Source organism: Arabidopsis lyrata (genome assembly GCF_000004255.2).
Source record: "Arabidopsis lyrata subsp. lyrata unplaced genomic scaffold ARALYscaffold_1, whole genome shotgun sequence".
Taxonomy (NCBI): Eukaryota; Viridiplantae; Streptophyta; class Magnoliopsida; order Brassicales; family Brassicaceae; genus Arabidopsis; species Arabidopsis lyrata.
In genome coordinates this window covers 14,606,095-14,633,452 of record NW_003302555.1, presented here as the reverse complement: position 1 = coordinate 14,633,452, position 27,358 = coordinate 14,606,095, and the positions used below count along the sequence as shown (strand labels likewise).

At 34.4% G+C, this 27,358-nt stretch overlaps 6 protein-coding genes across 7 annotated transcripts; 3 read left to right on the top strand and 3 right to left on the bottom strand.

The window, feature by feature from the left end:
- The first annotated feature begins 386 nt into the window (after nt 1-386).
- On the top strand, nt 387-2,048 carry LOC9329766 (putative F-box protein At1g33020). Its single transcript, XM_002893659.2, has one exon. It carries the CDS (start codon nt 582-584, stop codon nt 1,815-1,817), a length of 1,236 nt encoding a protein of 411 aa, XP_002893705.2. The 5' UTR covers nt 387-581; the 3' UTR covers nt 1,818-2,048.
- Nucleotides 2,049-3,105: 1,057 nt separating this feature from the next.
- On the top strand, nt 3,106-4,761 carry LOC9327034 (putative F-box protein At1g30925). The gene has a single exon (XM_002893658.2). It carries the CDS (start codon nt 3,413-3,415, stop codon nt 4,655-4,657), a length of 1,245 nt encoding a protein of 414 aa, XP_002893704.2. The 5' UTR covers nt 3,106-3,412; the 3' UTR covers nt 4,658-4,761.
- Nucleotides 4,762-6,083: 1,322 nt separating this feature from the next.
- Nucleotides 6,084-8,801, bottom strand: LOC9327033 (probable xyloglucan endotransglucosylase/hydrolase protein 30). Its single transcript, XM_021014714.1, has 4 exons — nt 8,463-8,801; nt 8,261-8,361; nt 7,622-7,830; nt 6,084-6,834 (listed from the first exon to the last, which is right to left on the bottom strand). The coding sequence occupies exons 1-4, from the start codon at nt 8,656-8,658 to the stop codon at nt 6,300-6,302; spliced, it is 1,041 nt and encodes a 346-aa protein (XP_020870373.1). The 5' UTR covers nt 8,659-8,801; the 3' UTR covers nt 6,084-6,299.
- Nucleotides 8,802-13,463: 4,662 nt separating this feature from the next.
- LOC9327032 (UV-B-induced protein At3g17800, chloroplastic) lies at nt 13,464-15,489 on the bottom strand. The gene is made up of 3 exons (XM_002890924.2): nt 15,299-15,489; nt 14,903-15,189; nt 13,464-14,450 (listed from the first exon to the last, which is right to left on the bottom strand). Exons 1-3 carry the CDS (start codon nt 15,407-15,409, stop codon nt 13,628-13,630), a joined length of 1,221 nt encoding a protein of 406 aa, XP_002890970.1. The 5' UTR covers nt 15,410-15,489; the 3' UTR covers nt 13,464-13,627.
- Nucleotides 15,490-15,802: 313 nt separating this feature from the next.
- Nucleotides 15,803-19,042, bottom strand: LOC9329765 (bZIP transcription factor 68). 2 transcript variants are annotated; one of them, XM_021014590.1, is made up of 13 exons: nt 18,768-19,042; nt 18,360-18,518; nt 18,222-18,278; nt 18,063-18,137; nt 17,728-17,817; nt 17,582-17,641; nt 17,330-17,499; nt 17,193-17,247; nt 17,066-17,096; nt 16,736-16,962; nt 16,580-16,657; nt 16,361-16,486; nt 15,803-16,268 (listed from the first exon to the last, which is right to left on the bottom strand). In XM_021014590.1, exons 2-13 carry the CDS (start codon nt 18,456-18,458, stop codon nt 16,176-16,178), a joined length of 1,161 nt encoding a protein of 386 aa, XP_020870249.1. In that variant the 5' UTR covers nt 18,459-18,518; nt 18,768-19,042; the 3' UTR covers nt 15,803-16,175. The 2 variants fall into 2 exon arrangements, with proteins under 2 accessions (XP_020870249.1, XP_020870248.1); XM_021014589.1 differs by having other exon boundaries at nt 16,730-16,962; nt 18,768-19,041.
- A 1,554-nt stretch (nt 19,043-20,596) lies between these two features.
- On the top strand, nt 20,597-21,827 carry LOC9329764 (putative F-box protein At1g32140). The gene has a single exon (XM_021013245.1). It carries the CDS (start codon nt 20,640-20,642, stop codon nt 21,822-21,824), a length of 1,185 nt encoding a protein of 394 aa, XP_020868904.1. The 5' UTR covers nt 20,597-20,639; the 3' UTR covers nt 21,825-21,827.
- The last annotated feature ends 5,531 nt before the right edge of the window (nt 21,828-27,358 follow it).

Here is a 27,358-nt window from a genome sequence, read left to right as displayed (position 1 = left end):
ATGTACTAATTAGCACCAAGCCGAAACTCTACATAGCAAAACTCATCACTTTCCATCTCCATTGCAAGCATCACAATTGCGAGGGAGCGCATGCTCATATCGCGTTGCCAGCAGTTCTTGTCGCTCCTAGCAATTGTATTTCAAACAAAAAATATGGTTACTAACTTACTAAACTACTTTATTTGGAGACAATTGAATTATTCAATGATTTAGCTGGAGAATTTCGAGACATTTGGCACAATTCATTGACGATAGAGGGAGTGGAAGACATTTGGTAACCTCAATGGTTTACAAAAGAGTTTGTAAGTTACAACACAGCCCCACTAAAAAGTTTCTTCTTCATAAAGATCAAAGCCAATGAAAAGAATACAGAAACCATTACTTATTTGATGTGTTAGTCCATAGCTCTCATACATAAACTCTCTCATTTGATGTGCATGACCTTTGATGTTAAAAGCCCATGCTTCTTGGGCCTTAGGTCAGCACCGACTATGAATAGGTTCAAATCCACCTCCCCCTCCATGAGATTACTTAACATCATCTAATTAGGTCTAACATCTCTGTAAGCAAATACGACGACAATGAATAGAGGAGAAAATTTCGAGCCCATTCCAAATGATCTCATTGTCGACATATTCTCGAGAGTGTCTTCAAAGTCAATCGGGAAGTGTCGTTGCGTGTCGAAGCTATGGAGGTCAATGCTTCTTCGTCCAGATTTCACCGAGTTGTTGTTGACCAAGTCCTCCACTCGTCCACGTCTCTTTTTTGTCCTCGAAAGACACAATGACTGGTGCTTCTGCTCGTCGCCTCAGCCACAAAATCCATATGAGAAGTCTCTTGTAGTAGCCGCTGATTATCATACCAAGTTCTCTAAAACCGATTGGCAAGATTTAATTGGCCTTACCTCTGGTTTGATCTATATATCTTCTATGAGTATTTATAGGGATGAAGTGCGTGTGATATGTAACCCTATCACGGGAAAGTATGCGAGGTTACCTAAACTGATGGTGAAGTACGAAAACACGATCAACCTTTTTGGGTTTGATCCGATCGACAAGCAATTCAAAGTGTTGGTCTTGAGCAATATAGTTTGTAATGGAACGCTTATTGATATTTTGACATTAGAAAGTGGAAAAATGAGGTGGAGGAAGATCTGTTGTCCCTTAACCCACGAGGTTTGTTTTGAACGGATATGCATCAATGGAGTTTTGTATTACTTAGGTTACAAAACTGATGAAGAGTCTTATGTGGTAGCTTGCTTTGATGTTAGGTATGAGGAATTCAAGTTTATAGATGCAAAATGCATTGGGCGAGAGACTAGATTGATTAACTATAAGGGTAAATTAGGTGGGATTGATTGGGTCAAAGGAGGTAACCGTGAGTTGTGTATGTGGGTTTTAGAGGATGTCGAGAAACAAGAATGGTCGAAATATGTTTACACTTTGCCAGAGAATGAAGTCCTAATTGATTTATACAAGTATAATGTTGCTGGAGTGACGGCTAGAGGTGAAGTTGTTTTGTCGAGGAAATTTGCAGATATGTGGTCGTCACAGTTTTATGTTTTCTTCTTCAATCCCGAAAAGAACACTCTCCAACGTGTTGAAATCCAAGGTTTTGAAGATGAGGGAAGAGAGATTTATGTTTACACCTTTGTAGACTATGTAGAAGATCTTACGTTTAATATTATGAAGACATCATATGGTGCAAAATCCATAGAACAGGAGCGTAAACCCACGAGCACCGGTGTTGCGAGTGTTAACAAATTTGATGCTCTGTGTCTTTTAGATTGTGATGAATTTACAGGTGCTGAAACCTGATTCATTCCCTTGCTCCCCAAGTAAGCTAAAAGCTCTCTCTATTTTATACAAGTTGTATTCTCCTCTGTAAACATCAAGGTATCAAAGTTGTTCTTTGTAGGAATGGTTTCAAATCCACTTTATTTGACTTTAAATTCCATTTTATTTGAATTTCAAATCCACATTTTATTTTATTTGACTTTAAATTCCTTTTATGTTCCCTAGAAACTCTATGTCTAATTCGTCGTGTGTTTCTCGAACACATCCCCTTTTTCGTGGTACCTTTATATATCACATAGTTAATCAAAACCAGAGTCATAAATCGTTTCGATATATATATATATATCAAATTATTTGAAGGTTTTTGTAAGATATATATTTACAATTTTGTATTCTGGCTCAAAATCTTAAGTTTGCAATAAAGGTTTTGTTACGTTTTGATGACCCGAAACCTTTACTCGATCTCAAGATTCTTTAGCTCAAATCTCACAAAACTAATTGTCAAAGATTCAAAGAACAGAATCGAAGAGTTCGAATCATCGGTATGATAAATCTACGTCTTGGGCCGGATTCAATCCAACAATCCACTATATGAATCAAGTGCTATCCTCAAGCTCAAAACCAGAGCTCAAGAAGATTTTACAAGAGAAAGAGATTGAAAAATTTCTGTTACAAAGAATGAAGAAGAAGAAGGCTATTTATAGGCCTGCAAGTAGTGTTCTAAAAAGCGGTCTAGGCGGTCGCCTAGGCTCCGACTAGGCGCTAGGCTCTCATGCGACGCCTAGATAACCGCCTTGACCGCCTAAATTACATAGATCTTGTTTAATGTATTTTTTCAATTTTAATTAGAGTTTTATTTATATATATTGTTATAAATATTCATACATTGTTTAATATAAATACAAATAAATGTTTTATCTAGTTTTTGTTTATAATTTCATAATTTTTAGTTTTATATAAATATTTTTATAACTTTTATATATAGTATCATATTTATAATGTGCTATGTTATAAACGTCTGAACCGCCTAAAAAATCGCCTAGGTCCCGATTAGGCGTTCTAGGCGCTAGGCACTGGGTCACCGCCCGCTTAGCGCCTAGCGCTTTCTTGAACATTGTGCAACAAACGATATACCAAAACCCTCTTGGACAAGCGGAGTCTCCTAATCCTATTGCAATTGTGATTTCTTCCTTCTTTAACCAATGCCAAACCGACATTAATCTTGAACCAACATCTTAACCAGCTAAACCAAGTCGACATCTGGCTTAACCAGAAGATTTGGATCACATCTTCACAGGTTTAGTGCGTATGAAACTTCCCATTTACAGGTTTCTTGTGAGTTTTTGTTATTCTGTTGACTTAGCATTTTGTTCTTTTTGGTTATCATGTTCATGTCCTAGTTGTGTTACACGTTAGAAGCACACTAACGTTTTATTCCGTAATGTTAAGTCTTTGTCATTCTATTTTGATGTTTAAAGCCCATGCTTACTGGGCCTTAGGTTAGCACCGACTATGAATAGATGATGAGATTACTTAACATCATCTAATTAGGTCACACATCGTCTTATAATTCAGAGTTTGGTATATATCTTCCTCTGTAAGCAAATACAACGACAATGAATAGAGGAGGAAATTTCGAGTCTATTCCAATTGATCTCATCCTCGAGATATTCTCGAGATTGTCTTCAAAGTCAATCGGGAAGTGTCGTTGCGTGTCGAAGCTATGGAGGTCAATGCTTCTCCGTCCAGATTTCACCGAGTTGTTCTTGACCAAGTCCGCTTCTCGTCCACGTCTCTTTTTTGTCCTCAAAAGATACAATGACTGGTGCTTCTGCTCGTCGCCTCAGCCACAGAATCCATATGAGAAGTCTCTTGTAGTAGCCGTTGATTATCATACCAAGTTCTCTAAAACCAGGTGGCCAGATTTTCTTGGCCTTACCTCTGGTTTGATCTATTTATCTATTATGGAGACCTTTATGGATAGAAAGCGTATGATATGTAACCCTATCACGGGTAAGTATGCGACCTTACCTAAACTGATGGTGAACAGGATTAACCTTTTTGGATTTGATCCGATCGACAAGCAATTCAAAGTGTTGGTAATGAACAATAAAGTTTATAATGGAACGGGTATTAATATTTTGACATTAGGAACTGGAAAAATGAGGTGGAGGAAGATCCGTTGTCCCTTATCCCATAAGGTTTGTGGTGAAGGGATATGCGTCAATGGAGTTTGGTATTATTTAGCTTGCAAAATTGATGAAGAGTATTATTATGTGATTGATGAAGAGTCTTATGTGATAGTTTGCTTTGATGTTGGGTCTGAGAAATTCAAGTTTATAGATGCAAAATGCATTGGGCGAGATACTACATTGATTAACTATAAGGGTAAATTAGGTGGGATTGATTGGGTTGATAGGGGTAACCGTGAGTTATGTATGTGGGTTCTAGAGGATGTCGAGAAACAGAAATGGTCGAAATATGTTTACACTTTGCCGGAGGATGAAGTCCTAATTGAATTAGACAATTATTATGTTGTTGGAGTGACAGCTAGAGGTGAAGTTGTTTTGTCGAGGAAACGTACACGTGAACCGTTTTATGTTTTTTTCTTCAATCCCGAAAGGAACACTCTCCAAAGGGTTGAAATCCAAGGTTTGGGAGATGACCGAAGACGGTTTGATATTTACACCTTTGTAGATCATGTAGAAGATCTTACGTTTAATGCTATGAAGACAGAATATGGTGCAACATCCATAGAACGTGAGCGTAAACCCACGAGCACCGGTGCTTTTGCGAGCGTTAACAAATTTGATGCTCTGTGTCTTTTAGACTATGATGAATTTACAGGTGCCGAAATCTGATTCATTCCCTTGTTCCCTAAGTCAGCTAAAAAGGTCTCTCTATTTGATACAAGTTGTATTCTCTCTGTAAACATCAAGTTATCAAAGTTGTTCTTTATAAGAAATCAAGTTTTTCTTAGCCTTGACAGAAGTTGTCGTCATAATATTTTTTAACAAAGAGTGCATAGTGTAACTACTGTGTAAGGGTTGGTACATAACATTGATGGTGTAAAGTGTAAGGGCTTCTCCTCTGCAAAGACTTAGTATGTGCTTAGACCATCTGATTCTAAGAAAGATTGGTTCAGTTCAATGTGGTTCAAGGGATCCACTCCCAAACATACCTTCTTAATGTGGATTGCTCAATTGGACAGATTGCCCACAAGGATGCGACTTGTGTCATGGGGAATGAATAATCCAAAGGAGTGTTGTCTGTGCAATGCTCAAGATGAGACAAGAGATCACCTTATGCTATTTTGCTCTTTTAGTGTGGAAGTTTGGCATTCCGCGTTTAGAAGACTTGACTTGAGGCCTGCGGTCTTTGTCTCTTTGCTACTTGGGCAGAACTTTTATCTTGGTTGAAAGGTACTTCTGAAAGATCACCTTCTCTTCTCAGGAAGCTTGTCGGACATGCTATTGTTTACGCGATTTGGAAGCAACGCAACAACGTACTCCACAACCTTGTCATCCCTTTGTCGACCATCTTCAGGGAAATAGATCGCACAATACGTAACTTAATCACAGCTCGAAGAAGTCGTTGAAAGCTTCAAAATCTGATGCAACTTTGGTTAGAATGAGAGTTTCTTGACTTTCATGTGTTTATGCCACCTTGTTTTTTTTTATTTCTTTTGTGGCAAGATAGTAAGGAATAGGTCTAACTCTTTTGTAAAGCCTGAGTTTTATCATTCTGTTGACTTTGCATTTTGTTAAAAAAAAAAAGAGTTTGCATGTGAGTAAGACACTAATCACAATATAAACTTGTTAAATATCTGCATTCTGATAAGTGTCTTAAATTTTGTTTCGTAATAGTTGTCGTTTTAGGTTTTCAATGCAAATGTTTGGTAAAAATTCCAATATTATCCCTATTGTTTTAATGTTTTGGCCAATGAAAAAATTTATAAGATATATTAATAAAGGGTAAATCAGAAAATTTAATGTTTTTCTTAATTTGTGTGAGAAAACCTTAAACGTCAATTAAAACGAAACGGAGGGAGTATTATGTTTTTATAAAAACATAGAATAACCTAAAACAATCGGAATCAAATCAAAACTGAACCGAACCGAACCAAGATACATATGGTTTTTATATAGTTTCAATTTTTATAAACCAAAAAACCGTACAACAATAAAAACCGAACTATAACCAAACCAAATTACATATGATTTTTATATAATTTTTTTTTTTTTCTAAAACTAAAAACCGTAAAACCAAAAAAAAAAAAACAAACCGAAAAACCATACACTGTGTACTGTGTTACAAGCAGTGAAGAACAAATATGGGCTGAGAAGCCGAGTCTAGTCTCCACGAATGGCCTGAATAATTGGGCTTAACTTATTCAAAATTTCTCTGTTTTCATTCATTTTTTCTCAAATCTTTACTCTTTTTATTTATTTTATTTTTTACTCACAAACGAATCTTAAGTAAAAAAAATGGCACAAACAAATCTTATAAAAGTTTTCTGTCGTCAGGATCACTCTCAATCTCAATCTCAGGCCGACGTTGCTGCCGTCGATTTCTCCGCCGTTCACGTGCCTCCGTACCACCAAACTTCAACCTTCCCGTTTCCTTAAACCTATCTTTCTCGGCCGGAACAATGACACACTCTGGCAGAGGCTCAGGATACCTAAGTGTATCGTAACAGTAAGAATAGTACATGAAACGTTGTCGAAATCTTCGCATGGCAGCTCGTTGATGGGCATTAATGGAAGAGTAATCTTGAGACTCAAGGAAATCGACTGAGTCGGAACAATCCACGGGAACTTCTTGGATAGGATCAACGGAGCAGCCGTCAAGAGAGAAAGATTTGAATTCGGCTACGAAAGGGGCAAATTTGTAATTAGCTTTGTATTTGCCGCCGGAAGTAGCCCAATCGGAAGCATCCCAAATGGTGGCGTAAAGAGCCATTGGCTTCGCCGGATAATCTGCTCCCATTGCATCGTTTCTGATCACTTCTCTTATTGGCACATCATCTACCCAAAATCTGTAATAATTGTTATACAAGTTAGGTTAATTAAGCTGTTAATGACAAAAATAACATAAACAAAACCAAAATTATATAGAATTTCTAAATTGTTGATGAAAAAAATAATAATAATGAACAAAAATTAACGAGAAAAAGGGAATTTTAGCTGATTATTTTAACTAATGTTTTATTTTAATATTAAAATGAGTTAATAAAGATAGATGTATAGTTTAATTACGCAATGCATTAATCTTCAATACTCAATAGAGTAGTACTTAATTGCCACTCGAGGCCTAAGTTGATTCTCATTGATTAAAGTTTAACTCATTTCTTTATGTATTCTATTTTTCAAACAAAATTATGATTAACGTTTCTCCATCCTTAAATTTTAAAAACGAAGGTCAATAGAAAGTCAGATTGCTTTAAATTAATACGCGTGACGACTGAGGCTTAATACACGATTACGTGTCAAAAAAGGATAACTCTAAAGCTGATGTTTAACAATAATGACGAATTAATTGCATTGAAAAAGCTGACTCCTTATTGATTTTTTTTTAAAATTTTAAATCAAATTTAAAAATGTGAAAAAGTAATTAGAAAACTGTATTTTAGAAAAAAGAGCGAATATTTATAGATTCATTAACTATCTTAGGGAAAAAAGTAAGAAACGTTCGGTGAAAGACAAACATTCTTTCTTCGTCCCACCAAATTTTAATATATTGATAAACCGGGTTTGGTCAACGCTAATGAAACAACTAAACCGGAAAAAATAGGAAAAGAAATGATGGGATTGAAAAAAACTTACATGATCTTGTGAGGAGTCCAGAGAATGCTATAACGATGAAACTCTTTAGAAGGATCAAACCAGAGACGATATCTCTCTTCACGACCTCTATGTGTACTTCCATTTCCGTATAGATTTGTCTGAAACCTCCATGGCTTTCCTTTTATGTTCCCTAGAAACTCTATGTCTAATTCGTCGTGTGTTTTCTCGAACACGTCCCCGTTTGATGTCTGCAAAATCAAAATATATTCATTTTATTTTTCCATTTAACATAATATTAGATTCCAAGAATTTAAAGATTGGTGCTCTTTTTCTTTGGAAACATAGGAACTATTTTCTTGGAAATATTAATGACTATTTTCTAGGCAACCAAACAGGGAAAATGTGAAAAACGTTCTTCGACAAAACGTTTGGTAAACCATTTTCAATGACGATTTTCTCGGCAAAAAAAAAAAAAGATGTTGAATTAGATCAAATGGGTTATTCATGAGTTTTCTCAAGAATAATAATGAAAATTTTCGACAAATAATTAAATAAATAAAAGACTTAAACGTTCATGCAGATGGATGAAAGAAAAAGAAAAAAACATTTTTTTGTAATCAAACATAACAAATAAATCCAACCAAAAAAAACATAACAAATAAATGGCCGGCGACTTACATAAAATGCGACGACGACGCCGGCAGTGTAATCAGCGGGAAGCTTGATCATGGAGCTGTAAAATCCATGTTGATACATATTCGATGATATGAAACCAGAACCTACAAATATAATCATCATCGATCATCATCATGACATCATCATCATCATTAAGAAAAAAGAAAGATAAAACCCATGTCAATATATGTATAGGTGTATATACCGGTATATCGATCAAGGAGGAGACGAACAGAGAGATCATCAGGAGAACGGACGAGATTGGCATCTCCAAAGAGAGGAGAAAGTGATTCTTCAAAGCTTAAGCTGTTGAGATTCGTGAAGGCTAATGATGATCTCAAACCCAAACCCAAGATCAAGATGATGATGAAAAAGATGTTATTATACGATGATTTAGACATTCTTTCTGGGAATGAAAAAAAAAAAGATTTATGATTTGTGTTTATTGATTACATATATCTTTTGACATAAGAGAGAGAGGTTTTTTTTTTTTTTTTTTTTCCTTTCTTTTGGTGTGGGGAGAAAATTGCTCTTTGGCTTCCACGCTCGTGGTGTTTATATAAGGGAGAGTTATTCAATATGTATTCTTTTTCTTCTTCATCTTTATTTTCCAATTTTACCCTTTTTTTTTTGTTAATTAGGCTGCCACGGTTTTGCAGCTGTTTATTGTATGTGTGTGTAGAAGTAATAAAGTAATGAGTATATAACGATGATCGATCAAGAAAAATCCAACTGATTTGGATCAAACTGAAAAAAAAAAAAAAAACTGATTGGTTCAAATATGAATCAAAATATAATGTATATATGTTCTTGTAGATATCATTTAGTTTATCTGAAAAGCTTGTAACAATAAAACATCTAAGCTTTCTATCGTTCTTCACGAATTATAGTCGATCACAAAAAGTTAATGAGTTTAATATATGGTTTGAGGCACAAGATTCAAAATTTGTGTCTTTGGAATTCTATCACTGGATGCCCTAACTGATTATCAAGATGTTCGATTCCATATAGATGTTTTGGGAAAGGGAGACATACCCCTCTCCAGTTTAAGACCATCTCCAATGCCCAACTCTATAATTTCCTCTATAATAAAGGAAATTACAGAGTTGGACATTGGAGATGCTCTAAGATCCTTTTACTAGAGAGAAACTGAGATGATTCTTATAATGGGTGTGAGAAAAAACTGGAGAAGCCTAATTTAATTTTGAGTAGATGACAATATAGTTTATTAATTATGATACCAAAAGAAAACCTTTAATTTGAAAATTTTGACATTGTGTTTAGTAGATTATTACGTATATAGGTATTTGGCAAAACATGTCTTTAAATGGTTTTCTTTTTTCTTAGCTATACATATCCAATTAAAGTAAAATTAGCATGTGACAAAAAAAGAAGAATAGAGAGTAATATTAGCTTATAAAATATATAGTTGGTATACTCTATGTATTTAGGTGTAAATAAAAGGGTAGATATGTCATTTTGAATGATGAAAGCCAAAATGAATAAAAATGACAACTAAGCATGAAATGGACACCAAAGGGTCTTTATCTGTATACCCATGCAGATTGTCTATAATCCACCAGTCATCCTCATCATTAAATATAATTAATCATATAAATACATATTTTACGTGTAGGTGTTCAAATTAGGTGGTTACACTAATCAACACTTTAAATTAATAAAAAGGTATAGATTCCAAAACGATGGACAGCCAAACGTAACAATTTCGAAAGACTCTTTTGTTCTTTAATTAGTTATATTTCTTCTTTATATACCTCTTTTGTTCACTTCCTCTTCATATATTCACAATACTTTTATGTTACTCTTCATAAAATCAAGAGCAGATTCGGTAGTGTTGTCAATATAAGATAGACAACGAATTAACATAACATTTTATTAATTAGTTTTGTAGTGAAACATTATATGTTTTAGTAGATGTATATATTTAAGCATTTAATTAACTTTTAGTCAAACTGTCCCTTTCTTTTAGTTAGCACCAGATACCAAATCGCCGTATCATCCAAATTAATCATAATATAAGTAGTTGTTTCGATATTTATATATTAACGAGCTCACTTTTGAATAATTCAGAAGCCATAAACTAAGATCGAATAACCTAAACCCTTAATTTTACAGAAAAAAAAAAAAAGATCGAATAACCTAAAATGAATTACCGAATCTTGACCGTTTAAGAAACAAAAATGTTACGATCAGACTTCATTTCAATTAACCCTTCTGGATTTACCAACTCTTCAACACAACAAAAATTTTAAACAATCTTTTCTCAGTTGGTCGACAGAAATGTTTGACATATATGATATTTTCTCAGTTGGTCGACAGAAATATTTAACATACTATATGATATTTTGCGAAGAGGGCCGCTATATGTAAAAGTGTAGTTGCCGTCAAAAAACAAATAACAAGTAAAAGTGTATTTAGTTGATTTGGTTTACCAACCTCTCTAACCTCTATGCATGCATCTGGTAATCAACTTATATATGCAAAGTAATTGAAGGACCAAACTATTTAATCACGGATTTGTTATTCTAATTGTCTACTGATTATTTGTGTATAAAAACTCATAACTGGTTATAGTTGAAATATGTTTTCGGGGTATCATTTAATCTTAGAAAAATGGATTTAGCTAGGAGGTGAATGAATGATAAGGTGGTTCTTCATTACGTACAATTTATATTTTTTGATTGTGTAGAATGTACATATAGTTGAATCATTTTCTAAAAACAGTATATCATTGGCATTAAACAATTATAATTTATCCGATCATTTTCTATATTGAAAAATATATAACAAAGTAAGGCACATATATTCTTACTAATTAATATATAAAATATCTTTTTTGTCAACTGATAAAATATAAAATTTGGAGGGTAAATTTAATTTCCATAGTACTATTACGAAGGAAGCAATCTTTCTTTTTCTTTTTGCCTTTTCTCTTTTCTTTGAGAGACAGAGAGTGATTCCATTACCATCTGTACACACAATCACTAATGGCCCGCAGTGTTCAATTGTCTGCTAGCTTCTGCACTCAGCTAACAAACGTTACATATGTTTCTTTGTTTATTTTGACATTATCCATTACCATTAGAATATTCTTATATATAATTGTTTCATAAACTTGATGCATATTTCTTTTCATTTTTATAAATTTATAAATGAATCAATTATTTTAACTTTTACATCGGGCATAATTAAGGTATAATGTGGTTTTCGTAATTTCTTTAGTGAAGGAATTAGTCCAAGATGATTGAAACCTTAGTTAATTACCTTAGGTCATCTTATAAATTAATTAACTTACTTTTCGAAAACATGTCAATAACTAGTTTGGGTACAATTAGATCAAATTTTAGAATATAGAGATTACTTGTTGTCATAAAAAGAGAAAAAAGAGATTATTCATTTTACATTCAATTGGTTCATAGGAGTTGTTAAAATGGTTCGAAACTCTTTCCAAACTATTCGACGTCCGTTTTCCAAACTAAGTTATATATTATATTTTTGTTGTCAAAGTATATATATATATGTACTTATACCAAAAGTAGTTCTGTCGAGCGAACAATGGAAAAAAAGAAACATCAAAGTGATGACAAGAATCGCAACAACGAAGAATTTATGAAGTGGAAAGATAAGGATGGAAAAAAACGCCCAAGCATCTGTGGTCTAGTGGCAAAGGAAGCTTTGGGAAATGATGAAACTCCCAAACCTGAGTTCGATTCTCCCTGGAAACAAAAACACATTTGTTTGGGAAGTCTGTCAGTTGAGCTTTGGCCCAATTGGTTTACCTGGTAGCCAGAAATGCAGGCGGCCTGACTACCCCTGGCACTTAGTCGGAAGGCATTCCAAACTCGGGATAGCCAGAGTGGTAGCCCGTAAGGGCCTAACCGTTAACACGGTGGACCAGTCCACTATGTAACACCACGGTGCGTTCCTACCGGGGCCGACCGGATAGCCGATAGGGTTTATCAAAAAAAAAAAAGGATGGAAAAAAACTTACAAAACGGAATATATAAAAATAAAATTCTTTTGGTAAGCTGCTATGTTTTTTAAAAATGTGTTTTCTGTCTAAATTCATTAAGAACATACTAAAATTTGGTTTCATCTGTCATTTTAAATTATAGAGATGCTTTTTCTTTTTTTTTGGTGTGATAGAGATGCTAAATTTACTAAGAACACCATAATTGTATTCCAAAACATTCACCGGCTAATAACAAACAAAAATTGTATACGTATATACACAAATGGGTCAAATAGGGAAACTAAAAACAAGGTCTAGATTCAGCAATCATCAACCAATTAGAGAAGAATAAGAAAGTCTTTAAGGTATTGAATAAGGAAGAACCCAACTGCATCATCTTCTAGAGAGGGTTGACCTTTATACAAGAGCATTTGCATGTGGATTTCATCATTACTAGTGAGAGAGTTTACTTAGAATATTTAAACTCCACTATACACTTATTGTTATTTTAAACTGAAACTCTAATAATTGAATAATCTATGTTTCAGGTTTTAGCTCTATGTAGTCTTAAAGAAAACAATGAGGATTTATATAATTTTTATTTTGGATTGCGAATATTTTAGTATATAGTAGAGTTATGATTATCTTCTCAATATCAGTTTTATGTATGTATATATACATAAATCGATTTTAAAGATGCCTTCAAAATGAAGCTAGGAGCCTAGGAACATTATCTATTCGAAGATGCTTCTTATAATATGCAGCTCACTAGGGTCTTGATCCATATTATATAGTACAAACATAATCCACATAACAATAATTGAGGATGTTTTTCTCTAACAAAATTATTGGAAAATGATATTTAACCAATAATAATAATGTTGTTACAACCTTACAACACACAAGACATGACTAAATTGGTTACGAGAAGTGCATATGGTGGGGTGTGTCATGTAATCATCTCCATACTTATTTGTGGGAAAAATATATACATACACATTGGATAATGATAATGTTTTTAAGATTAATTATTATGCAAGTTTTGTGCGCTTGTGGTACCGTGTCCAAGTTGATATACTAATGATTTTCATTACAAAAAGTTCAATTTATTTAAATCGTAAAACGTATATTAATGGGATTTGAAACCACTTGAATACTTTAATTTAACCACAGGATAAAAATTGAGAAATTTGAATATTAGAGAAAAAAAAAGACTACAATGATCTACGTAAAGATTTGAAATTTGAGCTATAATGCTTGATTTGAATCTAAAGTTTTGAAGTGTAGTTTATTACATTTTACGAATATATGAGTTGCTACCGATTTTACATGATGAGAGATTTAACATTTACATATTCACTACTCTCAAAAAGGACAAATGTCAAGGAGGACTAAACTCAAGCCTTGAGAAAATGGTATTTGGATTCAACGTAGCTCTCTGAATCCCATAAGAAAGACCCAAAAGCCACAGCCTCCAAAACCAACATCGCAAGTCCTGAGACACTCAGAGACAGAACCTCGTCGTTAGAAGTATCGAGCTTACCGTCCTCGAGTATCCTTATGTCTGGTCGCCCAAAGAGCGCCTGAGTCTGCTTCTCAATCAGAGTCATGGCTTCTTTAGACCGTATCGTGGCGTATCTCTGAAGCGTATCTGAGTCCAAGTATGTAACGTATGACCTCAATCCATAAGACGATGACTCGTCTTCATTTCTTTGTATCGCGTATTCATCAGGATCGTATTCCTCTGGTTGGATCCTGATCAAGGAATCTGGATCCCATAACGGGTAAGGAGGCGAGGGTTCCTCGAATCGTTCTCTGGTTTTCTCAGGACGTTTTGGAAGTGTGTTCATGGTTCTCTCAAGTTGGTATCTTTGGTCTACTCTTCTAAGAAAATAGCCATACATGGCTGAAGCAGCGTAGAGTTTTCCGAGTTTGATTTTGCCTATCTGAACTATAGAGCTTAAAGGACCAACCGCTGTTCGATCCCCAAGAACTGAAGACAAGTGACTCTGTATCATCTCGAACGCATCCGCAGAGTGAATGACTTCGAGCTTCTCTTCTTGGTTCGGCCATAAGTCTATCCGTCCTGCTGGATCTGAAGTTGGTTTAATCTGAGGAATCATAGAGATTCCTTTCTCCACAAACCTTTGTACCACTAAACAGTAAATGATCTCCGCTAAAGTTTTACGTCTTTCCTTATCTCTAACTTCAGATATCCTCCTGCAAATCAAGCACACAACGACATCTTGTAAGAGAATGAAATCGAATAAAGCCCACACGTAAACTCAACCAATACAAAATCCAAGCCTAGATTCTCTCAGGTTAAAAATAGCAAGAGACTTATAGCCAAATGATGTATCATTAGTGTGATATATCGATAGAAGCTGGTGAAAACTTCTCTCACTCAAGACTTAGATAGAGAGAATGTTTTCGGTGGCATATAAGCGATATAAAGGATCTGAAACCGGTCATGCTAGTGAATTAAAGGATCTGAAACCGGTCATTCTAGTGAATTTGAAATAGAGTCAAGCCTATATGTAGACTCGATCAATACGTTATCTAAGCCAAAGTTCTGTACATAACCATTGCAAGAGACTTATTCCCAAAATTTCACTAACTTTGTAATATGCTCTCACTCAAAACCAGTAATATACTGAATCAAAAAGACTTACTTTTGGAGAATGTCTTGTGTAGCAGACGAATCGGCTTTAAGAGTCTCGTTTTCTGCGGCGAATTTCTCGAGCTGCTCATCGACAGTAACGGGTAACAAATGAGGATGAGTTCTAAGAATCTGCTCCAAAAGCTGTCCTACAGGAGATTCAAGCTCAACAGGAGCAAGAGGAGCAAAGTTGCCATTAGAATCTTCTTCTCCTGAAGCTCTCACTGTCACAATTCTTCCTCTGCCATTCTCATTGATACTACTACTTCCAAGCTTGGGGATACAAAACGAATGGCATCTCTGTAAATTTAAAAACGAAGCCACAAGAAAACTGGAATCAAATCGATTCTATACTAAAGCGTTTGAGAGAATTTAAACCTAACCTAATAAAGATTGAAGTAGAGATTACCTGAGGGAGAAGGGAAGGAGAAGAAGAAGGAGAGAGGAACTTGGAGAAGGAATCGGAGAGATAATGGTTGAAGCACAGCCTCCTCCCATGGCTGCTGCCGATGGCTTGCATTTTTTTTTTTCCTTTCTCTTTTGATATTTCGAAAAGTACTCAGAGATTGAGAAGAAGACTACGAAATTGTGGCTCAGGTTTTGTTACAGAGTCGTCAAAAACAAAACATACGCATATAATAATAATAATAAATAAACAAAATATTAGACAAACGAAAAGATTATTTCTTGAAACTTTATTTCCTAAAAATATCTAAGAAAAATTAACCCAGAAAAACAATCTTGAAAATTGTATGAATACTTTATCTTGAACCCATTCTGTAATACCTTTGGGAAATATGTATATACCATATACTGTAATTGGACAAAAAATATATATATATTAAGAAAAACATTGAAAATAGCCTAAATATTTAACAGCAAAATTAAAAAATAATTTTAAAAATTAGTAAACTACAGACCACAAACACAATCCACATTAGCATAAAACCATTTAACATTTGAGTTCTACAAACAAAGGGTTTATAACTTTATAAAGATGAACATTAGCGTTTGCGTTTCTCTCTATTCCACCCAAACGCAATCGCTGAACTCAATGCGTCTAGAATCTATTTTTTTGAGACAAAAAAAAAAGCACAAAATCTGCAGAAAATATATACACAATTTGGTAAAGAAGATACTATTATTTCCTGCTTCCTCCTACTTAAACGCACCATCAAAGTTTAAACACTAAAGAAACCTCACCAAATCTGGTTCCTAAAATTACAAAGATCTGTTAGCTGCTGTTCTCTGAGTCAAGCTGAGTTGTTGACGGAACCACGAGTGGTCTACGCAACATCCTGATGTGTACTTCTCTGTGGTTCTTGCTCGTTCTTGTCCAAGTCTCCTCCTTCTAGTGACGGGACTGACGAAAACTTATTCTGCAAGAACGGGTATGAGAGAAAACATGAACTTTCAATCTATGTTCAAGCAAATTATAGATGTGTTAGAAGAAGATTTTATTGTAATTTACCTTGAGAGAGCTGTTTTCAGCAAGAAGCTCTTCATATTGGCTTCTGAGCTTGTTAATTTCTGCTCTAAGACTTGAGTTTTCTCCATTCAAAACCTCTGCTCGTTGTGCTAGCTCATCACACTCCGCCTGAACACAGAAAAGAAAAGGAAAAGCTTTTGATATTCATGCTCGATAGGCATGGTGATGCTAGCGTGGCTTCAAGAAATATGTTTATGTTACCTGTTTACGCAACCTGGATCTACGAGCAGACTCCCTATTGGATTGCTTCCGTCTCTGTCGCTTAAGCTCTCTCTCATCCTGAATTCACAAAACAATCAAACACGCTACTTGAATAGCCATAGAGAAGAAGTAAGAGGAGGATATACTTACACAAACCTGTAACCATGGCTGTGATTGGGACCCATCTACTACAACTCCAGGAACTGCTGCAGAAACATTCCCATGACCGCTCCAATAATCCATTCCGATATTTAGATTTGTTGGTGGGCCTGGAACACCTGTAGCCGACACTGGCATGATTGCGACGGTCTGGTTCACCGGTAGATTACTTCCATTACGGGGTGGTCCATGAGCAGAACCACCACTCTCTGAAGCTGTTTCACCTTGAATTACGAAATAAGAAAGACCAATCTCTAAATAAGCAGAATCTAACATTTAGATCATTAAATGTTAAGCGATGAGAACGAAAAAGCTATATTAGCTTACCATCCTTCCCGTTGTGTCTAGAGCCAGAGTCCTACAAAAATCAATACCATGATCATATTCATAAATGCTCCTTATTTCCCAAATGAAATCCAACGCAATGATTTATAATGAATTGATGGAAACTTACGTTTTGTGAATTTGCATCACTTCCGTCACTTGATCCATCAGAAGCGCTCTCAGCACTGTTAAACCGAGAACAAATCAGACAATTCAACAATTTCAACCGAGCACCATTATCATAGCTAGCAATCATAAGTCACATGCCTTTTAGAACAAGCTCCATTAGCAGATGCTCCTGAGTTTTTTCCAGCTTCATTCTTCTTTCCTATAATCATATTCAAACTTCCCAAGCTTCCTTTTGATCTTTTGATAGGCAATTTTTCGTTCCCATCAGATGGTTTGGCATCACCCTCAGTAACACTACCAGTATTACCCTGAATCCAAAACATTCCTCAAACAAGATCCCATCCGACCCAGACTACTCTAAACGAAAAAATGATAAAGGGGAAAACTTACAGAAGCTTCAGCCATTCCATTAGGAGAAGGCATTGCATAGGGACTATATGGATAAGACCCCTGTTGCAGCACGGAACATGTTAACAGAAACTACAAAAACATTCACTATTTGAGTACATAACCGGAGATCCAAACTGTAACAGTACCGGAGGTAATGAAGGATGTGCATACATGCCACCTGGAGGATACATTGCAACGTATGGATGAGGCGGTGTTCCATAAGGAGGCATCATATGCTACAAAAGGAAATAACAATGTCTTAAGTTGATGTTACGTCCATTAATCAGCACAATTGTTATGGAGAACCTAACGAACTATATATGGTAGAAAAAACTCTCCATTAAATCTACACAAGTGACCAAGATAATGTATCCCAATTCCCAAATATGCAAATAAATATAGTAAAAGTTTTGTGACTCGTCAAGTAATCCCCTAAAGCTCAAAAGAATGCTTAAAACCATCTAAAAACAATTCGATATACCTGAACGCCCCACATATAAGGGTGAGGTTGAGGACTTGATGCTACGTAACCATGAGGTGGCATAGGAGAATAAGCCTGTTCAACAAGAAAAACATGAGTCACATAACACCTAAACGCAACAAAGAAACAAGAAAGACAAAGAATAATCTCGTATTAGACCTGGAAACCAGACCAATCTTGAGTAGCCACTCCAGCACTCACAGAAGAAGAAGGTTCCTACAATCACACAACATTAAACATCAAAGCCTGACACTAACACAACCACTTTGCTATACCAAATTTACACCAAATGCAAACCTGTGAAACAGCAGTAGCAGGAGCAGAAGAAGAAGACGAAGGCGGTGGAGTCTTAGTTTCTTTCTCTTTACCTGATTTTTCCATCTCACTACTACCCATTAATCACATTCACCAACTTCTAAACAACTAGTGAACGCTTCACTGCTTATAAATAAAAACCTACCAAATACAAACAATCAGATATTTGAACTAATAAACCCAGAAGCTAAAAAGGTTACATTTTTATCTCAGGATGCAAATAAAAAACCTCGCTTTTAAGTTAATAATGGCAGAGAAGCCAATAAAGAGACAATAACACAAAATCTAAAGAACTACGACGATTCCAGAATCTGTGCAATGTAAGAAACTAGACTGTTATTGAATTCTTGTTCAAACTTAATTAAAACTATGGATCGGTGGAAAATTTACCTGAAGATCTGCAATGTTTGAGAAATCTGAGGAAAAATAGAGATGTGAAATGAATCAAAAAGCTTTAATTTTGCAGAAATTAGAGTGAGATTGAGAGAATCAAAAGAGGGAATTTTAGAGGTACAAGTTTTTTGGTGTCGTGTTTCTGACGGGGAAGAGGAGGAGGAAGCTGCGTGGGCTTGACAGGGAATATACTATTTAAAATTAACCCCAGATCTTTATCTTAGTTATGAAATTAACCCCGTAAAATCCCTCGATAACATTTTTGTACCCACATTTTTGATTATTTGTCCTATCAATTTTGTACACGTGAGTTTTGTTTTTTCTCTTTTGCAAAAGCGTAAGACGATTTTTTTTTATTTTTTTAATTTTGGTGCTGCCCAGGATCGAACTGGAGACCTTTTTGCGTGTAAGGCAAACGTAAGACGATTAGACGAATCTTGGATCGTGTTATTTTTTTTTTGGATCGTGTGCCTCGAAGAAACTTCAGAGTTTGGTGTCGGATCTAGGCTATCATTAAGATCTTAAGTATGCTTATAGGGATTCTTAATCATATGATGTTTGACACACTTATTCGTTCTTAATCATGTGTTGATTTATTTCACAGGATGATCAAGTTATGTTACTTACTAACCTAGAGGCGACCACTTTAGTTTTGACTCTAAATGACTTGGTTGTTTGCATCAGTAGATGCCTTAGATGAGAAGTTATGCTACTTACCAACCTTTGATTCTTGTTGGCTTTGAAACCTATGAGGATAAGGATAGGGCGATTAGAGATGAACTGGCACTGTTAGCTATAGCGACTGCTACATGTACAAATGTGTCTAGTGCATTTTTTATAGCTTAAAAACATGTTTGCTTCTTGCGTAAGCAGAAGAGTCGGATGAGTCTATTCTGTTGATGAAATTATCAGATTTGTAACTATTTAACTTGATTCTGAAATCTAAGTGAGTTGAGGTTCTTATATAATTTTTTTTTTTTTTTTTCCTCAAGGTTCTTATATAAATTTAAGAACTTAAAATTTCATTGTATAACTAAATTAACTAAATTAAATTATTAATATTTTAATGTTTAGATATCTATATGGGGTTATAAACCATCGGAGACGCTCTTTCAAATCCACCACCTCCAAACCATGATTGACTTTATCATACTTTGAGTTAAGAATCATAAACTTGTATATTTTTCTTCTTTCTTATCCTCAGTTTAGTTTCTTAGGATTTATAGATTAGAAAGAACATGCTACTTTTATCGTTATATATATATATATATATGATATGAAGGCGTAAGATGGAAAAATAATCGTGTATAGTTAGAAGATTTTTCAATGTAAATACTTTTGTATGCTTAAAAAACCACGATACCAATTAGTACTCCCCCTTTAAACTCGAGATCTTGAAACACATGTATAGAGTAACAACCGCTTGAAATTGTTAAAGTGAAGATGTTTGTAATATCAAGTATCAATAGTTCAACTCATAAAATATTTCAAGCAAAGCTTATAAGTCACTGGTTGGAGTAGCACTTAGATAGAAACAGTTGTAAGTTAATTACTCTTTTTCTCGATTGGTATCGTGGCTTGTTAAAAATATAGCAAGAATGCTTTCATAAACGGAAGTTTCCATTTTACTAACTTAGTAAGAAAGTTTTTAGTTTTTCACAATCTAATATGGAGAACTATAATTTTTTATGCAAAATAAACCACATTAATCTTTATGAAAATAAGAGCCAAAAAAAAAAGAATAATAAAAATAAAAGAAAAACCCTAGCTAGTGGTGAAGGCGTGTCTTCTGATTTTCTGATGCACATATACAATCGTAAAAAAGAGTGCCAGGCGTGAAAGTTAACCCTAATTTTCTTTTTGAAAACAATGACGAAGATGTCCGATCTTTCACATGATTTGGTCGAAGAGATATTGTGTATGGTTCCGATAACTTCTCTAAGAGCAGTGAGATCCACGTGCAAACTATGGAACGTTTTATCCAAAAACCGGATTTTATGTAAAGCAGAAGCTAGAAATCAGTTTTTAGGGTTCACGATGATGAATCATAGGCTTTATTCGATGAGATTCAATCTCCATGGAATCGGCCTCAACGAAGACGGTGAAGAGTTCACTGATCCATCAATAAAGCCAATAGGTGATATACTTAATCAGGTCGAGATATCTAAAGTCTTTTATTGCGAAGGTTTATTGTTATGCGTCACAAGGAACCACTCAAGCAAGCTCGTAGTTTGGAACCCCTATTTGGGACAAACTAGGTGGATCCAACCTAGCAATGATTACCACATAGGCGTTACATACGCTCTAGGGTACGACAACAACAAGAACCACAAGATCTTGAGGTTTTTTGCTGGACAAGGCTCCTACGAAATTTACGATTTGAAGTCTAATTCGTGGAGTTTGTCTTATGTCATTCCCATCAGGGGGTTAAAAATTTATCAGCCCGGCACGTCGTTAAATGGAAATGCTTATTTTTTGACTGATGCAAGAAAAGTTATGGAAGGGTGTGATTGCTTACTCGGTTTTGATTTTACAACAGAGAAATTTGGGCAGCTTCTTTCTTTGTCGTTTTCGCATGATTTTACGGAGACTGGGAGACTATCTTGTGTTAATGGAGAGAAACTCGCGGCATTATATCACCGCTACGAGACATTTGAGACGGAGATATGGGTGACAACTAAGATTGAGCCGAATGAGGTGTCGTGGAGCAAATTCTTAGCAGTTGATATGGAACCATTCACTAGTCTTAAGTTTCACGATGATGTTGGCAGTTTCTTCATTGAAGAAGAGAAGAAAATCGCAGTGCTTTTCGATTTAGATGAATCTGAACGCTACAATATAGTTTACATCATTGGTGATAATGGATGCTTGAAAGAAGTGGATCTTGATGAAGTTGTGAACCCCCAAGAATCTGTCGAGGTCGACCGCATGTTTTATTTTTCGCCATTTGTGTGCTCTTGCTCTTATGTTCCAAGTGTAGTGAAAATCAACCAAATTGCAGAACATGAAAGGAAATATAAGAAGAGGAAGAGGAAGCGAACCAATAAGGTGTAACACTACCAGTTGAAGGAAAGAAGAAGACTAATTGATGATAATTCTTGCATTTCATTTTCATGCATCTTATTGTTTTTTTTTTTTGGTTTTGCAATGTCCTTTGAACAAGATTAATAGTCAATTATTACTTTGTTTCTGAATCAGAACCATGTGCTAAAAAAATAGGACACAACCATAAAAAATGTCTCCAAAGAATATAATGAAGCAACGTAACAATGATAAGAACAGAAAGTAACGAGGGTCTAAAATCAGTTCTCTTACACTACAAGCTGTCTTTCTTCACTTGAAATTCAGCTGTCGTCACAGGATGTTGTTGGTCACATTTATGGTTGAACAGCATCTCTTTTGTTAGAAGGAAACGAACTTATTCCATTCTAAAACCGAAATTGTACTAGAAGAGGATTAAGATTTCTGCATTCGAAATAGAATGCTTTCGCAAAGTGACTACTAACCAACATCGGGCTGAGAAAACAGTCAGTAGGAAGAGATAAAGTGGAACTTACATACTTACTTGAGTAGGATTAAGAGTAATGTAAATGTAGTTTGATAGAAGCTGCGTGGGGCTTAATCAATAATGACATCCTCACTTAACCAGCATTACTGACAGTATCTATTACCGCCTCACAATATTTTGAAAACAAAACCGAGCAAGAATAACGTCGCTGATATCGAGACCGTTCTTGAGAATTGTTAAATTTGTATTCAGTGGGCTCGCTTCCGGGATAAGCAATGGAAGAAACAAATAAATTGATCATTATTAGCAATAAGAATTATTGTTACTGACTTAAGTTTGTTTTGGATTTACATAGGCTCTGTAATCTTTATACAACTCTTTAATATTGTGGTATTTTGTCTATTCTTTTGCAATGTCCTTTGAACAAGACTAATCAATTGTTATATTGTTTCTATTTAGCGAAACTACAGTCCTAGCTGATCAGAAACTGGCTGTAGAAAAGTTCCTTTTTGGTCTCTATTTTCAATTTTGATCATATTACTACATTTGAAACAACCAGTCTTCTCTGAATTCACCACTTAAAAAGACACAATTTACTTAAGAATAATTTCATAGAAAAATTACGCGTTCGAGAAAGTTCTACTCCACTTGAATTAACTTCTTCTATCCCACAACAAAAATAAATTTCTCAAAAACACCGATATAGGCGCTTGGATATGTTAAGAGGTTTTGTAGAGAAAAAACAATTGTTACTCTTTTTCATAACATGGTTGTTGTGTTGTAGAAATTAAAAATAGAGCAAGATTCAAAAAAGGCTTTCGTAATGGAAATTTCCATTTTACTTATATAGAAAGAAACAGTTTTCCAAATTGTTAATCTAATATAACCACATATTTATCTTTGTGAAAGTTATATATTAAAAAAAAAAAAAAAAGAGCCAAGTCTTCTTATGCATATACAATCGTGTAAAAGAGTCGCAAGCGTCAACGTTAACCCTAGTTTTCTATTTGAAAACAATGGCGATGATGTCCGATCTTTCACAGGATTTGGTAGAAGAGATATTGTCTAGGCTTCCGATGACATCTCTAGGAGCAGTGAGATCCACTTGCAAAGGATGGAACACTTTATCGAAAAATCGAATTTTATGTAAAGCAGAAGCAAGGCATCAGTTTTTAGGGTTTACGATGATGGATCAAAGGCTTTTCTCAATGAGATTCAATCTCCATAGAATAGGCCTCAACGAAGACGGTGAAGAGTTTGTTGATCCGTCAATAAAGCCAATAGGCAATTTACTTAATCAAGTCTTGATGTCTAAAATCTTTTATTGTGACGGTTTATTGTTAGGATAATTTTCAGGGCAGGGCATAAAACCATGTTTTATTTTCACGGTTTGGCAAAGTGAGCATCACCTCTCACGTTTTGACAATTATGCCAAATTCTGACCAAAATACCCCTGCCAGCGTAACGATATATTGTTCCGTGTACGGTTCAGTTACGCGGTTCAGTTACACGGTTCAGTTATGTACAGTGTTTATCGTTGGGATCAGATATTTTCGTTTTTTATTTATTTTTTGCGACTGTACAGTGAAAATGGAGCCTTAATAACATTAAAAAACTATGTGACATCAGGATTAAATGCCCAAAAAGTTTAGACATGACTATTGCCCACTTTAATTAATGCAAACTCATCATTACCTCTTGTAATATTTGTTTATACGTACATGAATAATTTTAGGGAAGAGATAAACAAGAAAAAAAATCAAACAAATTTATATGAACGAATGTGATGCTGGAGAAGTTTTGATTTTGTTGTTTTACAAAGTTTGAAGACAAGAAAAGCATTGATAGTGTAAGTAATGAAGTCGTTTAAGAAGTTTTTTTTATAACACACTTAGATCTTGACTCTGTACGAAAACAACATTGTTTTTATTATAAAAATCTAGAAAATTTTATTTATTTTTTTGTTTTGTTGCAAATGCTAAATGAGGATATACAGTAAAACCTCTATAAATTAATATTGTTGGGACCCCTGTTCTAAAAATCGGCCGCCTAGGCGCTGATCTGGTGGGGACCGCGGCGATTTTGTCTAAATCGGTAAAAAAAATCGGTGATCCGATTTTTTTCCGCCTAGACCGCCTAGGCGTCCGCCTAGACGGCGCCTAGCCCAATTTTTTATTTTTTTTGGATCTAAAATTTAAAACGTCCCACTTATGTTTATAATTTGTATAAAATTCATAAGTTTGACCTTAAATTCTTGTTTTCATGTGTTTAATGCAATTTTAAAAACAAGATTATATAAATTTCTTATTTATAATGGATTAATATTTTTTTAAAATATTAAATAGCCTTAAAACTAGTCCCCGATTAATCCCTGCTTAATCTCCGATTTTTTTGCTAGGCGCTAGGCCCACTCTCACCGCCCGACTAGCGCCTAGCGATTTTTTAAACATGGGTTGTGACCATGATATTTTATTAATTTATAATGATATTAATTTATCTATTTATTAATTTTTATTGTAAATTAATATTTATTAAATTATAAAGAGATATGTTTTAATTCTTAAAATTTTAGAAAGAAATGAATTTATAAATTTTATAGTTTTGGACTTGAAATTTTAACAGTTTCAAAAAACTTTTTCAAAAATAAATTAGACAATAAAATTACAAAGACTATAGATGAATTTATTTATACAAAACGATATACGTAAATTCAAATTTATTATTAATGACCTCAATTATCATATTTTAACTGCTATAAGACTATTGTAATGAAAATGATGCATATTCAAAAATTAAAAACTTACAGAAAATTTTGACTATTTTATGATACAATTATAGAGTATACTACACCACTATAATTTAAAATCACAATAGACCAATTGTTTTATTCAATAAAAGTTAGACATATGTTCTAACGAAAATTCCATTTAATAAAAAAAAACTAAAAGCATACCTTATTATAACAACTTGTAAATATATATATATATATATATATATATATATATATATATTTACATAATTATTAATTTAGGATATTAATGGGACCATATATTTACATAGAGATTCTAAAAAAATTATTATCTTACTATCTTATCTAATTTTGTCAAATTTTACATTGGCCCGACTTGGGACCGGACAATTTTATTAATTTATAGTGTTTATTAATTTATCGAGTATTGATTTATATATGTTCTACTGTATTAGTATTTTTAAAGTGTGTAGTTGGAAATTCTTTTTGTTTTTGTAGATATAAATCATGATTTCAGTTGCCTTTTATGGGGTTCTGATGAATTTATGATGCATGTGAGTGGAGATGCAAAGAATAAGAATGGAAATTCGAACCAGAGGAAGGCAGGTTTGGTCAGTGTGTACGTGTTAAGAAAAACATGTCGTACACGGAATTTGTACGTACATTATGTGAGGATTTCAGTTTGAAGTCCACTGAATACAATCCTATATTTAGTTACTGGATGTCGAGAAAGATATCAATGATGATAGAAAGTAAACGCCCTCATGTCTACATTGATAATCAGTACATTCTTTTTGATTCGTGGTGGGGATCATAGTGTTAACTTGTTTGTCTCTTTTATTACAACCGTCAAGGTAGACGGGAATACTGTCGTTAGGACTGATGGCCACGATGCTGAAAGTGACCGTGTGTCGGGAAGTGCAGAGAAACTAAAAACCATTGTAGAGGCTTCAAATGTGGATAAAAATAATGAGGCCGTAGATGAGCAAGACGACGTTGAGGACGATAAAATATATGAGGATGAAGAGGATGAGGACAACGAAGAGGATGATGTGTATAAGTGTATGATGATCATCATGGCGACGATGGATCTATGGGGGAAAGTACCCTCGATACTATTATAGACGGTAGTGAAGGTAGTGGCGAAGATTACGATTACAACAAGTGGAATGATATAATTGTAGAAGAATATAGAATTGGGAATGTTTAGGAGGATGTCATTCACACTCAACAGACTGTTGAACATACATGAGTGTACGTACACAAGTCAGCGTGTACCTGGAAGAGATAACATTTTTCATTTCGGTGAGAGTACACCAACCGTGACTCCAACACGTACATGTCGACATGGTTTGTACCAATGTACGTACACTAGCGACTTTGTGCAAGAGACATGATGCGAAGGTGATTTTGTTACGTACACAGATACCAATATTAATGGTAGCGACGAAGTTACTGGAGATGATGTTCTCGAGTGTGGTATTAGAGGTTCAGCAAGTGGAGTACTAAATGATAATCGGCTAATTACCACAGTTGAGGCTTACGAAGTATATAATGAGTTTTTTTCATTACATGGTGGTGAAGCGGAAGACCATGTTTTATTTTCCACATTTTTCACATTTTCACTATTTTTATTTTTGTACTTTAGTTTATAATTAATTTTTTTCTTTCGTTTAAGATCCATATTCTAAAAAAGAAATTATATACTTTGAATGATAATTTTTTGTTTTACTATAAATTGTTGTTAGTAAAAAATTTAAAATTAAAATTATCATGTACGTATGTATATGTACATAATAAAGATTATGCTTATGTGTACGTACACGTTTAAAAAATTATATAAATGTAAAGTATTTTTTGAATATATGATGCATGTGTTAATGAAAATTCATGTATTTATTATTGTTAGTGAGTAGAGATTCATAAAAGAAGAATAGTTAAAAATTTTACTTGAGAACTTTTTTTAAGTAGGTGTGTACGTGTTATAGAAAATATGACGTACATTGTCAGTCATGCACGTTATGTGAGGTGTTTAGGTTGAACTCTACTGAGTTTATTCCAAAAATTAGTTACTGGATGCCTAGAATGATGTGGATCATGATTTAATATAAATGCCCTTCTGTCTACATTGACAATCGAATGAGCTTGAATGCATTTTTTTTTATCCGTAGTGGGGATGTGTAAACATGTTTTTGTCATTTTGTCCAACCGTTAAGAAATATGTAAATAGTATGTGCACGATAGAGGACCATGGTGATAAAACTACCCGAAGACCAGGGTGAAAACACAACAAAAACCATATTTAAGGTTTCAAATGTGGATAAAATGATG

What these genes read in the sequence shown, in the direction of transcription:
- LOC9327034 (XM_002893658.2), top strand. Translation starts at nt 3,413, where the DNA reads ATGAATAGAGGAGGAAATTTCGAGTCTATTCCAATTGATCTCATCCTC.
- LOC9329765 (XM_021014589.1), bottom strand. Translation starts at nt 18,458, where the DNA reads ATGGGTAGTAGTGAGATGGAAAAATCAGGTAAAGAGAAAGAAACTAAG. An exon ending in AAGATTGGTCTGGTTTCCAG is followed by an intron (nt 18,138 to 18,221) that starts GTCTAATACGAG and finishes CTTGTTGAACAG; the next exon opens with GCTTATTCTCCTATGCCACC. An exon ending in AGCCATGGTTACAGGTTTGT is followed by an intron (nt 16,658 to 16,729) that starts GTAAGTATATCC and finishes TTGTGAATTCAG; the next exon opens with GATGAGAGAGAGCTTAAGCG.
- LOC9327032 (XM_002890924.2), bottom strand. Translation starts at nt 15,409, where the DNA reads ATGCAAGCCATCGGCAGCAGCCATGGGAGGAGGCTGTGCTTCAACCAT. An exon ending in CTCCTTCCCTTCTCCCTCAG is followed by an intron (nt 15,190 to 15,298) that starts GTAATCTCTACT and finishes TTAAATTTACAG; the next exon opens with AGATGCCATTCGTTTTGTAT. An exon ending in ACACAAGACATTCTCCAAAA is followed by an intron (nt 14,451 to 14,902) that starts GTAAGTCTTTTT and finishes CTTGATTTGCAG; the next exon opens with GAGGATATCTGAAGTTAGAG.
- LOC9329764 (XM_021013245.1), top strand. Translation starts at nt 20,640, where the DNA reads ATGACGAAGATGTCCGATCTTTCACATGATTTGGTCGAAGAGATATTG.
- LOC9329766 (XM_002893659.2), top strand. Translation starts at nt 582, where the DNA reads ATGAATAGAGGAGAAAATTTCGAGCCCATTCCAAATGATCTCATTGTC.
- LOC9327033 (XM_021014714.1), bottom strand. Translation starts at nt 8,658, where the DNA reads ATGTCTAAATCATCGTATAATAACATCTTTTTCATCATCATCTTGATC. An exon ending in GCGTCGTCGTCGCATTTTAT is followed by an intron (nt 7,831 to 8,260) that starts GTAAGTCGCCGG and finishes TTGATTTTGCAG; the next exon opens with ACATCAAACGGGGACGTGTT. An exon ending in TGGACTCCTCACAAGATCAT is followed by an intron (nt 6,835 to 7,621) that starts GTAAGTTTTTTT and finishes CAATTATTACAG; the next exon opens with ATTTTGGGTAGATGATGTGC.